Source organism: Lepisosteus platostomus, chromosome 5 (genome assembly GCF_059453375.1).
Source record: "Lepisosteus platostomus isolate fLepPlt1 chromosome 5, fLepPlt1.hap1, whole genome shotgun sequence".
NCBI classification, from domain to species: domain Eukaryota; kingdom Metazoa; phylum Chordata; class Actinopteri; order Semionotiformes; family Lepisosteidae; genus Lepisosteus; species Lepisosteus platostomus.
Window position 1 is genome coordinate 34,605,701 of NC_142615.1, and position 14,588 is coordinate 34,620,288.

The 14,588-nt window shown below is 42.0% G+C and overlaps 1 protein-coding gene across 1 annotated transcript; it reads right to left on the reverse strand.

The window, feature by feature from the left end:
• Positions 1-3,140: 3,140 nt before the first annotated feature.
• On the reverse strand, positions 3,141-12,794 carry LOC148665796 (scavenger receptor cysteine-rich type 1 protein M130-like). The gene is made up of 17 exons (XM_088632897.1): positions 12,785-12,794; positions 12,184-12,498; positions 11,496-11,813; positions 10,964-10,996; positions 10,797-10,835; positions 9,978-10,292; positions 8,743-9,045; positions 8,449-8,517; positions 7,937-8,248; positions 7,584-7,622; positions 6,785-6,928; positions 6,588-6,686; positions 6,229-6,300; positions 5,821-5,907; positions 5,235-5,321; positions 4,986-5,057; positions 3,141-3,316 (listed from the first exon to the last, which is right to left on the reverse strand). The coding sequence occupies exons 1-17, from the start codon at positions 12,792-12,794 to the stop codon at positions 3,141-3,143; spliced, it is 2,490 nt and encodes an 829-aa protein (XP_088489023.1).
• Between the last annotated feature and the right edge of the window lie 1,794 nt (positions 12,795-14,588).

Genomic DNA, 14,588 nt, shown 5'->3' on the forward strand with positions numbered 1-14,588 from the left:
AACTTGAACTGAACAGGCAAATGTAAGGTTATGTTAAAGTAAAAAAAAAACTTTAACATAACCTTTTTCAACGTGATTATTAAAGACAGTTTCTTGGAACCGTATCTCTTCTCAATTCTGTGGCTGTGGTCCAACAGTAACGGTGGTGAAACAAGAAGAAAGTGCGGAAAGAATTCGAGAAAGGTTGTGTAGGATCGCACACCCTATAGTGACAGCGCTGAGATGCGTGGTTTAAAAACCTTACAAACCAGATAGGAATAGAACCTATGATCTTCCGAGCTGAAGTCAGACACATTATCCATTGTGCCACTGGCCCTGATGGCATACTTCTTACGACACCACTGTAATAGTGCCGCTATTAGTAATACTATACATCGCTCCGATCCAAATTTTCTCAGTTAGATTCTCGTGTTTCCTACTTGTATTTAGCTACTAGGTCTTTCATTTGGTCTGTTTTTAAAAAAAACATCTCTTTAAAACAGACAAACGGTTTTATGTGTCGCTCTGAAATTCACACACGGGGGAAGTCACACGAAAGATAATCACAGATAAGATATCATGTTTAAAAAGAAATCCAGAGTGGCGATAGAAAACAAAGCCTTATACACGCGATGCAAGTGCTCTGCCACTGAACTGAACTCCTGAGAGGCACTTTTGCCTGCGGCTCTTTAATTGTGTTAGGAAGAGTGACGTCTACACAGTGTACAATTTAAATCAGATGCGAGGAGAATTCAGAACATGAGCCTCTGCTTTATCGTTTACTGAGCTTTCGATGAACGTCTAAGGGTTATCTTCTATATAATCTTTTCTTCTACATTCATAGGTTTAAGGCTAAAGACTAAAAATCATTTTTATTTTCTTGCCAGCTGGTAGTAATTCTGCACTGACAGGGAAGATGAGTATTTTATCTATTGCAATTTGTGTGCTGTTTTTGAAAAGTTCCAGAAATGAAGTTCCAGAAATGAACACTTACATTAAACTTAAGGCAGATGCCTGCTGCTGTCCATAATGATAAACTCTACCATGAAGAGAGAAAGAAAGGCACTGGCAGGATTTGAATTCAGGTTCACCAGTTTACTAGACAGGCACTTTAACCAGCTAAGCTGTGGCACTGGTGGAGGCCTGCCCTTTTACAGCCACTTGGACACACCACTCTGAGACTCCTGCGTTCTGTTTGCGCTGAGCCTGTTCGCTGAGCAAGTGACGAGAAATGGCTTTTATCTGGTAATTTCATGTCCAAGGAACTCAATATGCTTTTTATGTTCAACAGGATGTCCACTACAGCCGGCACTACAGCCGGCACTGAGGTGCAGCAGAGGCTCTGTGGTTTGACATCTTCCAAGGAAAATGTTGAAATCGTAGGTGGAAGATAAAAATTGTCCTTGAGTAGAGCCGAGTGGTTTCTCCCCATGTTTGCATTAGTTTCCTTCAGGTGGTCTAGTTTCTCGCCAGCAGCCATATCACTCTGCAACTCACAACTGACAAACCCAATGAAGCTAAATAAGTGTGTGCTTGGCCAGTACATGGATGGGAGACCTCCTGGGGTGGGAAAAAAAAACTGGTTGCTGCTGGAAGTGGTGTTATTGGGGCCAGCAGGGGGTGCTAATACCCCAGTATAGTGATGGGGACACTATACTGTAAACTGGCTCTGTCCTTCAGGTAAGATGTAAAACTGAGGTCCTGACTTTGTGGCCATTAAAAATGCTGGGACCTCTTTCAAAAAGAGTAGAGGATATTATTGAGGACTAACTGTCCCTCTGTTCTACAAAGATGTGTCAAATTTCCCATTGTCCTTAACCAATCATGGCCTCCTAATAATCCCCATCTATGATTTGGCTTCATTACTCTTCTCTCTTTCTCACTAATAGCTGATGTGTGGTGAGTGTTCTTGTGCACTATGGCTGTGGTCCCATCATCCAGGTGGGGTTCCACATTGGTGGTGGTTGAGGGGAGTCCCCCTCACCTGTATAGTGCTTTGAGTGGAGTGTCCAGAAAAGTGCTATATAAGTACAAGCAATTATTAATTATTTTTTTTTACCACAGTCCAAAAACATTCTGATATTATTTTAGCAAGTTAGTTTAAAAAGGCCTGACCCTTTATGATCATGAGTTTTACAATGTAAGTCATTCCTGTTTATAGTTTAAGCTTTCCTGTGTTCCAGTTATTTAAATCCAGATGCTTTTGTAACTCTCTGTAGGTTTTGGATTAGTGATGCTGTACAGTGTTTTCTTGCAGGACCCATGATTTCTCTTGATTTGTAGGGAAATTTAAATAACATTTAGGTTGTATCATGTTGTGTCTATCTTTGTGTACAGTGTTTTTTGTCCTTTGTGTGGATCTAGTGATACTTATGATTTGAAACAAACAAGTAACTTTCTTCTTTCTTTTGATTTTATCATTGCGAGTGACCAAGGGCTCATTCATTTTTAATGATACCTTTAATGTCATACATTAGAAATTAGCATATCAAAACCAAAGATTGTTGCAAAGCAAAACTTTAATAAAACGTGTTAAAAAATATTCCCATCAAAAGTGGTACATTCAGAACTGTACATCAATCAACAATTTTATTTCCTATATCTGGAACATCAAAAGGTATTAAAAGAAAGGCTGAGCAGAAATGGAATGTTCAAGTCTCAATTTTGCAAAACACAAGCTGCAGGACAGTGTGGAAACAGTGGAGTGAAGTGGACTCAGGTCACAGACAGTGTCAGTGTGGAAACAGTGGAGTGAAGTGGACTCAGGTCACAGTGTCAGTGTGGAAACAGTGGAGTGAAGTGGACTCAGGTCACAAACAGTGTCAGTGTGGAAACAGTGGAGTGAAGTGGACTCAGGTCACAAACAGTGTCAGTGTGGAAACAGTGGAGTGAAGTGGACTCAGGTCACAGACAGTGTTAGTGTGGAAACAGTGGAGTGAAGTGGACTCAGGTCACAGACAGTGTCAGTGTGGAAACAGTGGAGTGAAGTGGACTCAGGTCACAGAGAGTGTCAGTGTGGAAACAGTGGAGTGAAGTGGACTCAGGTCACAAACAGTGTCAGTGTGGAAACAGTGGAGTGAAGTGGACTCAGGTCACAGACAGTCTCAGTGCTCAGAGTTGTTCTAAGACTGCGTGACTCTGTTGGTGAAGCTCTTCTGTGTCTAGACCTGCAGGAGGAGTTTCTCCCAGACAGCCCTGTCAGTCTCACAGCACCCATCCTCTCCCTGAGACTCATCCCCAACATCATCGTAGTCAGTCCTGTTAGGGGCAGGGGCTCCTTCTTCAGAGGGCAGTGTGGGCAGGACCCTGTCCACTCCAGGGCCAGCGTGGGGGACACCTGACAGAGAGACACAGACTCATATTTTTAAAAATGACTCAGTTATTAACATAATATTGATACAAATAAGTATTATGAAAATTGTGAATATCAGAAATGACTGAGTAGATAAATTAATAATTAAATCATAAAGTCATAATCATAAGCCTCCAACTTGTAAAGATTTTGCCAAATATATTCCCAATAGTTAAATATTTGTTATTAATCACACAACACACACGAAATTACACACAACAAACATACAGCACACAATTACAAATTTGCTGACAAGGTGTTTTTAGACACCTACATCCTAACCACCCTGAAAATCCTCAAACTGCTACCAAGTTTTTCAGCTTTTACAGATCACCTACATAAAAGAAAGAGAAACCAAACCTTCTAAACCAAAGACATTACAACCTACAGTTAAATCTCTCTCTTTGTGAACCCAACTGTTACAAGATGAATGGGAGCCTATCTCCCTGTTCTAAAGATGCTCCCACTAGCCAAGAGAGGCGCTCTTTAACTAAGGGATTATCTAAAGAAGAAATAAAAGTTTCTAAAAACAACAGAAAGGCAAGCTTTCTTTATGAGGGTCAGACAAAACTCCAATCTGGTCTTTCCAGTTGATCTGGACAAGTAGAAGCAAGAATTAGCTCTTGCCTTCTATCATTCCTGGAAGGTTGACTGACAATCATTTACCCAGAACTTAACTACATTTCATGGTTGCTTTGATCACTGAATCTCACACCTCAACATCTCAGCAAACATCTCCTTGCTTGACAGCCCCTAACCATGTACTGTAATAGGAATTGGAATTGGAATTGATGACATTAGCCAGGTGTACCTAGATTTTTTAAAACACTTACATAGTCACAATAGTGTAGTGAATGGGGATTTTAATTTTCTGTAACAATCAGAAATTATAGCAGTATATTTTGAGAGTACTTGTAGACTTTTAGGAACTAATCAAACATCATAATCTATAGTCTCACACGTATTCTAACCAAACAATATACAATTTATTAATATAATTATAATTTGCATAACAAAAAAATAAGCATAATAGAACATATCTGAGACGTAATCTGCTTTGATATCAATGGCTATTAGTGGACTAACAGTTATAGTATACAGAATAGATGTTACAATATTGTAGTCAAAAGTGTTAAATAGGATTTTTTAAAAATTAAATTGTATCTTTTTGGAAGAACTGATGATTCAGTGTAGAATTTACTTATACTTATGGAGTATCAATGCTCTAAAACCACAGTGAGGAAGACCTAGTAATTTCTGAGCCTAGTAATTCTCTCTGGAGTCAGAGAACAGAATTCCTGGTCTTGGGGAATCTAAAGCTTTGTTCTGCCCAGACCTCATTCCCTCATCATTAATCAGCTGCTGATCAGTTTAAATCAATTTGGCTATCTGATTGGCTAGGTGTGTCAGTAGGTGGGTTTCAATGACACTCTGATCTTTGTGATCTAACTTTGTACAATTCAGGTCACTCAGCCTTTATTGGCTGTTATTGATCTTTGTAGGACATGACAGAGTGAAGCTACCGCTACTGCAAAATGCCTGATTCCCCCCTGTCTTGGATGACAGTGCAACAGAGATGGATTACTGGAGGTTATCTTTCCCATCCCTGAACTACCTAACCCACACTGAGCCCCCTGGCTGTAGCCCCTTTTACCTGAAGTGGGGTCTCCCTCACCATCGCCCACATCACTGTATCTAGAGGGTGTCTCATCAGAGAGGAGTCTCCCTGTGAACAGAAGAGCAGGTCAGTAATGTCTCTGTCATTCTGACACAAACTGGCCTCTTCATTTCCAGTTAGTGTTTATTTGCAGATATGAAATTAGGTTGAGATTTATTTCTAATTACAAAGGCTACTGTGGGCTGGTACAGGGGGTACTCCTTAGTCTTATTTAATTTAACTCACCTGACACAGTGTCTGGACTCTGGGGCACAGTGATGGCATCATCATAGTACTCAGGGGCCTCTTCTTTCACAGAGGACATCATCTCTCCTAAAGCACACAGAGCACAGCTTCACTGTCACACATCAGCACACTGAGTTATCTAGAGCACAGGACTGCTGGAGCTCATCAGAACACACTGATTAACTCAACATCACACAGGAACTAAAACTCCAGGCTCTAAGTACAGGAGTTCAGGGGGAACCTGATTTCCAGTCCTATTCACAACTGTAATAAATGTAAAACAATTCCTAGATTTTCAAATAAGATGTTGAAGGACAACAGGGCAGAGAATGTTTGGCTGTATTTGGACAGACAGGGTGATGATGTGAACCCTATGAGATACTGAAGAGGAGCTGGACACTGGCAGCAGTGACCCAGACTGAGTGTGCAGGGCTGAGATCACAGAGAGAGAGTCAGATTCATGTAACCGGTGCAGAATAGTACAGACTCCGTATTCAGAGGCTGAGATAGAAGAGAGAGTAGAGAGATTCAGACTCAGTGGGATTGGTGCAGAGATTCCCCATGTGACTGGACTGAAATAACCCACCTGACAAGGCGTGTGGACTCTGAGGTACAGTGACTGCATCATCATAGTACTCTGGGATCTCTTCTTTCACAGAAGCTATTGAGTCTCCTGAACCACACAGAGAGACAGAGAATGTACACTTCAGGACTCAGACTTAGTTTGACCATAGAGCTGCAAAGTAATTGTAAAGTGTGATCTTAAATGTTTTGTGGTGTATAGTTAAGCCAAAACTCTAGGGTCGCTGATTAATCTGATCTGAAAGGCAGTTTTTACAGCATGCTCTTCTGCAGTCTCCTTTTCTATCAAAACCAATTAAAGTAGCACCCTGTTTACCACCCCAGTATTGACCAGATCTAGTTTTGCTCAGCATCTGTGATTTGCTGAGATAAGGCTAGTGTGAGGCAACACTGAAGAGCAGACTCCCCTCACCTGGTATTGGGTCTCCCTCACTGTCCTCCACATCATCGTATCCAGAGGGCAGCTCGTCAGAGAGGAATCTCCCTGTGAATAGGAGGACAGATCAATAATACCTGCAGTCAGACAGCAGACTCATTGTCTTCCACTGGCTGTGGAAGAAGCCAGGGTGTGAACAGTACCTCAGAGTTTGTGTGTATAAAGCAGATCAGGACCGGAGCAGTGCTGATTTTCTTCAGTTACTTTAACACCATTTGAGAAAAAAAATCCCATGGGTTTTAAACCAGTATGGTGAGATTTTCTACAAGTGTTAAGTCCTCAGATTTTCCTTAGAGGGTGGAGACTAATCACACCTGAAGACTCTCTCCACTCACCTCTCCTGGGGGCGCTGTAGGTTCCCTCTCTAGCCAGTTTGTACTCTATTTCCTCGTAGACAGCATCATGATAGTGGGCAAGTGCTCCCTTAGATAGGGCTGTGTGAGGAAAAGGTAATTATATAAATATCAACTCCATGTGAGTGACAGAAATGACCACTAGAGGTCACTATGTGGATGGCGACTTCCCTCCCTACCTTTCCTCAGCTTCCTGTTCTGGATCAGCTGCCCCACTAACAGGGCCAGCACCACGAAGAGTAGAGCCCCCAGCAGCAGGAGGACCAGGGGCGAGGCAGATAGACCTCCCAGTGGCTGTGTCTGGGGTGTTGTCCTGGTTCTGCCTGAGAGAGGGGGAGACAATAGATGAACAGGGATCAGGAGAGGTGCTCTTGGGCTCATATACACTTCAACACATGTCTTGTTCTCCTCCTGTTCCCATATGGGGCTATCATGGCTTCAGGGTTAACCCAAAATCAACGAAGAATATAAGGATTCCCAACCTTACCCATCAGGACTGTCACTAAATCAGTGAGGAAAGAGATGACACTAGCACTAGATCTAGACTGGGAAGATGAAATTACTGATTTTCACCCTGAGAGAGGAGAGGAGACACTACAGCTACAATGGGAATCTGAAGAGACACTGATCTTCACACTCAAGGAGGAGAGGAGACACTACAGCTACACTGGGAATCTGAAAAGACTGATCTTCACACTGAGAGAGGAGAGGAGACACTACAGCTACAGTACACTCAGAATCAGAAGAGACATTGATCTTCACCCTGAGGGGAGGAGAGGAGACACTACAGCTACACTGGGAATCTCAAAAGACACTGATCTTCACACTGAGGGAGGAGAGGAGACACTACAGCTACACTGAGAATCAGAAGAGACTGAGCTTCACACTGAGGGAGGAGAGGTGACACTACAGCTACACTGGGAATCTGAAGAGACAGAAAGACAGGAGTTATCAATGACAAGGAGGATTTCTGTTCACCTGTAGCTATTGTTGGACTGGCTGTTGTCTTTGACAAACCTGTAAAAGAGATAGGAGAACTGTCAATATATTGACTTTGGTTTTACAGCAGGTTGAATCCACAGTGGTCTTAATAAAAAAACTTTACATTTGTTCCTTGAGGTCAAATGTAGGATTGCAGGATGAAAGGTGTCTTGTTCTGAATTAAAGACTAGTGTTGTTCACATACACAGGGCTACACAACATCCCAATCTTTTGACTGATGATTTTAGCTGGTTCAGTTAGATATTAAGCAGTGATAAAATAAGTGTAACAGTGTATCTTCTCCATCAATATGCTACTTTGTTCATCTACAGTTCTAAGACTCTCCTCACCTGTACAGGTAACCCCTGCATCCTCCTTGTGCTGACAGTCGGTCTGATTCAGTCCAGAGTGACAGCAGTCCCACAGGTGAAGTTCACTGCCTGTGCAGTTCACCTTGTCCAGCCAGATGGTGCCGTTTCCTGGTCCGAATGAGGCCTCTATTGCTGCACTCACTGCGTCCCCACAGCCCAGCTGTCTGCAGACCACCTGGGCATCCTGCAGGTCCCAGGAGTCGTCACAGACTGTCCCCCAGGAGCCCTCGTACCGCAGCTCCACCCGGCCAGAGCAGTTAGTGCCTCCAGCCAGGCGCAGAGCCAGTGGGACTGAAAGTCAACAGAAAGGTTATCAAGTGTCATTAGATCTGTGACTGTAGACGAGAGCAGAGAGGTTACTGAGTGTCTTCAGCTCAGTGGCTGTAGTAGAGATTAGTGAGGTATTGAGTGGCTCTAGAAGAGAGCTGTATGGTTACTGTTCCTCAGCTCAGGGCTGCAGTGTCTCTGACTGTTTTACACACTGATCTCACCTGGGCAGTGCTGCTGAGGCTGCTGCTCCTGAGGAGCTGGAGTGCTTCTGTCAGCTTCTTTTCTAAGACCTTCAAGAATTAATAGTCATATAAAAACATTATTATTATAAAATGAATAACAATGACATTGCTTTCATTTTTATACATGTTTGGATATAAATTGATAATAATTCAGTTGAAAGCTCTTATTATGTTCTGAACTTGGCAAAACACTAATCCACAGAGCTGCTCAAGATAAAGACAATCACTGCAGAGCTGTTTAAGAGGAAGGCAGCATCACTCTTCACTCTCTACCTGAGCAGGTGATATTAGCCACTTCTTGGTCTGTGCAGTCATTCTGACCCCAGGGGGAGGAGGGACACTGCCACAGGGTGGAGTCATGTTTGCGACAGGAGACAAAGTCCAGCCATTTGGGGTCCGGGCTCAGCCTGGAGTTTGTCTCTCTGACGGTGCCCTTGTCTCCACAGCCCAGCTGTTTACAGATCACTGCAGCTGTGGAGTCAGTCATGCCGTTCTGACACACACTGCCCCAGGTGCCATTGTAGTAAACCTCTGCTTGTCCTGAACAGCCTGCAGACAGTCTCAGCAGAGTGTAATCTGTCAAGACAGCAGGGAAAGTTAATGGAAACAAACCCTGACAAGACAGCCCAACGTTTCATTCTGAACTGGTAAGAAACAACTAGCAATGAGCAATGAAATGAAATGAATATGTAATGAAACAATGACAGCTGTTCAATAACACAGTTGACATGAAGGTGACAGGCAGGACTGTGTGGTTCTGTTCATTCAGAATCTGGACAGTGCATCACACAGAACTTTAAAATCCAATTACCTGATCAGGTTCTGACCCAAAACGTCATTCTGATCAGCTTGGCTATTCAGCAACAGCACAACTAAGAGACTGAGGCATGAAAGTAGAACTCTTGGCTCAGGATGAGCAGTGCAGCGTTGTGAATGGAGAAAACGTGGCTCAGGTTGACATTTAACACTGTGTGGGTCATCAGGATCTGACCAGAAGCCATTCTTGGAACAAATCAAAATGAAACATTTGAGGCAGAAAATCATGAAAGATAATGGCCAAGACAAATACACCCAAATAGACAACAGGTCTTATTGATGTGAGAAGTTTAAAGTTTGGACCCTAGATTTTACTGGAGTACTGAGATGAATATATCCCCATTCACTAGTGGAGGGGAATTTATCTTGAGTTTCTTTCTCTCTATTTATTTTTGCTGGGATGTGAATATGTGCATTCACAACTGTATCATAAATATAAATATTTATTTTAAAATTAATTCTGCATCCAGCTCAGTCTTTTCCTCAACAAGATGTATTTAAGCACTCCAGATGCAAACCGTATCCACAATGTGGAATTCCAGTATGTGGATTATTTTATTTAGTTAACTTACTGAACACAAGATCCTCACATTCTCACAAGTCAAACATATTTAGGGACTCTAGATGCAAGCCATATCCACAATGTGGGAATAAATAATCTGAATCATTGTAATTTTAATTATCTCCCCTACCGGAACACAGGATTCTCACATCCTCCTTGTGTCCACAATCATGCTGTCCCCACCCTGCTGAGGGACACTCCCACAGAGACGACTCGTTCCCCAGACAACCCAACTCGTCCAGCCAGATGGGTCCAGTTCCCTGGCTGAAGGAGGCCGGCACTGGGGCACTGAGGGCCGTCCCACACTGGAGCTGCCTGCACACCACCTGGGAGTCTGCCAGGTCCCAGGAGTCATCACAGACTGTCCCCCAGGAGCCATTGTGATAAACCTCCAGCCTCCCAGCACAGTCGCCTCCTGCACCAACAAGCCTGAGAGACAGCTGATCTAGGAGCAGAGAATTAGAGGTCTAGGGTCAAAGATCAGGAGTTCTTAGAGATTACCATGACCCGCTGTTACAAGTTGAAGATTATCTCGGCCCACTAGGCACAGCAGATTCATTTCAAGTACAGTGTTTCTTAACTTTTGATTAATTTAATATATACACTTATTGTAACAGATTATTTATAAGCAGTATATATGTATATATATATTTAATATATACAGTAAGTTTAACATATTCCACATTGTTCATAAACAGTATACCAGATAAGTTATTTTTTCTGACACACTGTTGGGCATAGAGACAATAGCTCCACCAGTGTCAAATTGCAGTATTCAGATAGATGTGTTTGCCGTAGATACCAAAGACTCGAGTGTGTTTGTGACACACAGAAAAAACTGCACATACACAGCTGTTGCCTCACTGAGTGATCTGGGATTCCACTGAGCAACAGAGACATCAACACAAACTGAGAGCCCTGGAGATACAGAACAGGGGCTAATTCATACCTGGTGTTTTGGAAGGGGGTACAGCTGAAGAAGGGAAGCCTGTGAAACAAACAGAGAGAGAGAAATCAGACTGTGAACTGTGTGTGAGAGGAGCAATTTAACACCAGAAATGAAACTACAATTAAAACAGTACTGATGTCACAAGACAGTACTCATTCTCTCTTTACCTGCTCCATGTGAATCTCTGGTCATATTTGATTCTGTAAAAGAGAAGGAAGGAGCTCATTTCTGTCCACAGGAGTGATGTTTCACCAGTGGAGTGTCAGCTGTGTGTGGGGCTCAGCTGTACATAACACCTGTAAACCTTGACTTTCTGAGACTCACTTTCTTTTCAGGCTCCTGTGTAGTTGGGCTATATTAATTAAACTAATTAAGTAGGTCAGATGTTAATTACAGGATACTAAGTTACAGAACTTTCTTTCATCTTTTAGAACCATCAGTGAAATCAATATAAATATAAAACTGATTTTTAGTCCTCAGTGTATTTGTGTATCTATCCATCAGAAAGAAAATGACAACCTAATAATCCCTTGAGGGAATATTTGAGATAGATATGACAAGGTTGTGTGTTTTCATCTTTGCATCTCTTACATAACTGGCAGTGTGTAACAGAGCAGATATTCAGTTAATCATGAAAACAGTGTGCTGCTGTGTGTAAGCAGAGGGAGTGTCACTGTGTTTTAAACACATGATTCTCACCAGTGCAGATGACTCCTGCATCCTGTCCATGAGAGCACCCTGCTCTCCCCCATGAAGAGACAGTGCAGTGTGAGAGACGGCTCTCGTTCCCCCTGCACTCAAACACATCAGCTCTTACTGGTCCACTGCCCTGTCCAAACCAGGCCTGTCCTGGTGCTGCTACAGCCTCCCCACACCCCAGCTGCTGGCAGAGAGCCCTGGCGTCTCTCAGGTCCCAGTAGAGATCACACACTGTCCCCCAGTCCCCGAAGAGCCACTGTAACTCCACTCGGCCAGAGCAGGAGTCAGAGCCGTTCACCAGCCTGAACTCTGTGTATCCTGCAGATAGGATAGGGGAGAGAGCAGAGAACCAGCTTCACAACATAACATAACAACCAGCAATTACCCTCAATGGCATCTTCAAGTATACTTACAATACTGAGCTTTAAATTACTGTCATATAAGTATCTCACTAACGTGTTACTGTTCAATCCAATTCAATCTGAAGTACTTTATTCATCAGCAAGGCTGGTAATTTATGGTTTAATTAAGTTACTGTTGATCAGAAGATCATCGTATTGAGTTTTCATGGTTAAACACCAATCCCCAGTATTGAATCAGAGCTATAGCAACACTTATCTGTTTCTCTTCTAAGCTTCAGTTTTGAGCTCCATTAAAAACAAAATGAAATGAATTATCCCCCTCTTACCAAAACACTCCAGTCCCACATCGTTCTCATGGGTGCAGCTCTGTGTCTTTGTGGAGGACTTTGGACAGAAGGACAGGTGAGATTCACTTCCCTGGCACTGGAGCTCCTCTGTCCAGACCTGTCCCTCTCCCTTCCCGAAATGAGCCCCCTTCAGCACCTGTGAGGGAACCCCACAGTCCAGCTCCCTACAGACAACTTCTGCATCCTGCCAGCCGAAGTCAGAGTCACACACTGAGCCCCAGGTCTCTCTGTGCTGCACTTCCAGTCTCCCAGAGCAGAGATCACTGTCGCCAACCAGTCTGACCCCTCGATGAGCTGGAATATCAGAACAATAACAGAGATCACTAACCACTCAATATGTTTGAATATCAGAAAAGATAGGAAGAGAAAGCAATAATATTCATTATTTGAACACATTTCTGAGGAATTATAAAGAGTATTAATGCTATTCACTGTGCTGGAATCTTAGAAAATTACTGAGCAAAACTTAATTTGCAAATTATTAAGAACACATTCAACACATTCATTGCAGATCAAGTCACTGTCACAGAAACACTGAGAGATCTAAGAAAATGAATTAAAGTGACCAGTAAGTCTGGACCCCCCCACATTGTGACAGGACTCTGGGCTTTGTCACAAAATATGAACATAATACTTCTCACAGACAATATCCTAGTGTATCCTAGTTTAGGATGATAGAAAACAGGGAAATAGATTGATACATGTGGTATTTCAACTTAGACCTAGTTGGAAAGAAATTAATATAAACTATCCTACCAGAGCAGAGCACACCGGCATCCTCGTGATGGCCACAATTTTCCACTCTCCACCCAGGTGATCTACAGTCCCTGAGTGCTGACTCCTGCCCAGTGCAGGAAACATCATCCAGCCAAATTGGTTCACCTCCTGGTCCAAAGTGAGCATCTCCTGGTGCTGAAAGAGCAGAACCACAGCCCAGCTGTCTGCACACCACTGCAGCATCTTTGAGATCCCAGCTATCGTCACACACTGTCCCCCACTGTCCCTCATGATAAATCTCCACTCTCCCAGCACAGGGACTGGCACCGTTCACCAGCCTCACATCAGCACTGCCTGCAGAGATTGAAACAATATACATTTATACATACAATGTACAATGTTATACAGTACAATGTACAATGTACAGACTTATAAACACATCTACAGGATACTTCACATTTACACAGAATCAAACCTGGTATTTATATTTTTATGTTGTTTTTCCTATTTGACTTGACTGTGTATGAGATATTGGAGAGTTTAGCAGCAAAGTGTCTGTGAGATACTGGAGAGTCTACCAGCACAGTGACTGTGTGTGAGATACTGGAGAGGCTCTCTGTATTTACACATTTATGACTCTCTTTAAAAATGTTGTTTTTGAAAGTATGATTTATGAAAATACAAAATGAAAAAAATAAAATGTGTATTTTTCAGATAGACAAGAATATAACATATCTTTTCCATCATTATCACAATTATTTTTAATAATTTTTCATTTATATAATTTGTTTTGCTCTCGAAACATTAAATATTTAAACAGTGTATTTTTATTTTAGATTTGACCTTTAAAGACTTTAATTAAAGCTTGATTCACAGATTAAATTATATTTATTTAAAATAATATATAACATTATAATTTTAATAAATATCCATAAAGCTGAATTTAATTCGGAACATAAAAACTCTTAAAATACAATTCTTCTGGGTGCTGTGTCACTGCAGTGGATATTGTCTGCAATTACTGTATGGCTTCAGTTGGCTTTGTCTTGAGTTCCTGTATATTTTCTAGGGCATATGGCCACTACAGTGGACAGTGTCTGTAATGCCTGTGTTCCTGTGTTATTGGGAGTTGTGGTCACTACAGTGGACAGTAACTGTGGTGAGTGCATGACTTTAGAGAGCTGGGACTTGTCTTCTTGTGTTTCTGGGAACTGGGGTCAGTGGCTGCCAGGTGCTTCACTACTGTGCTGCTGTGGTGCTGAGATGCAGTGTGAACTGTGAACAATGTATTTCTTGCCTTTACCTCTCAACATCTAAATTGAACACATGATTGTCTGATTAAATTATATTAAAGCACAACATTTTCACCAAATACCAGATAGGTTTAACACAGACAGGCATACTGTGACTATTTAGATTATTGTGATGTTGTCTTGAAAAACTGCTAAAAAACAAGTCCTGTGGTTATAAATCTCTAAGTGAAATCCTGTTTAATATTTATATTTTTTATGTCATATGATGTTATGTACCTAATATTTAATTTGTATTAGCCTTACTTAGGTACTTGCATTTTATTATTCATTTCTGATGCACACAACAAATTAGAATACAAATGTTAAATAAAACTTCACAATATACCAAAAATAAGCCCTGTCATCCTGTCCTTA

Excerpts from the sequence above, each read along its gene's own strand:
- LOC148665796 (XM_088632897.1), bottom strand. Across the intron at positions 8,518-8,742 it reads GGCTAATATCACCTGCTCAG|GTCTTAGAAAAGAAGCTGAC; the intron begins GTAGAGAGTGAA and ends TAATTCTTGAAG. Across the intron at positions 5,322-5,820 it reads GAGTCCACACGCCTTGTCAG|GAGAGATGATGTCCTCTGTG; the intron begins GTGGGTTATTTC and ends TGTGTGCTTTAG.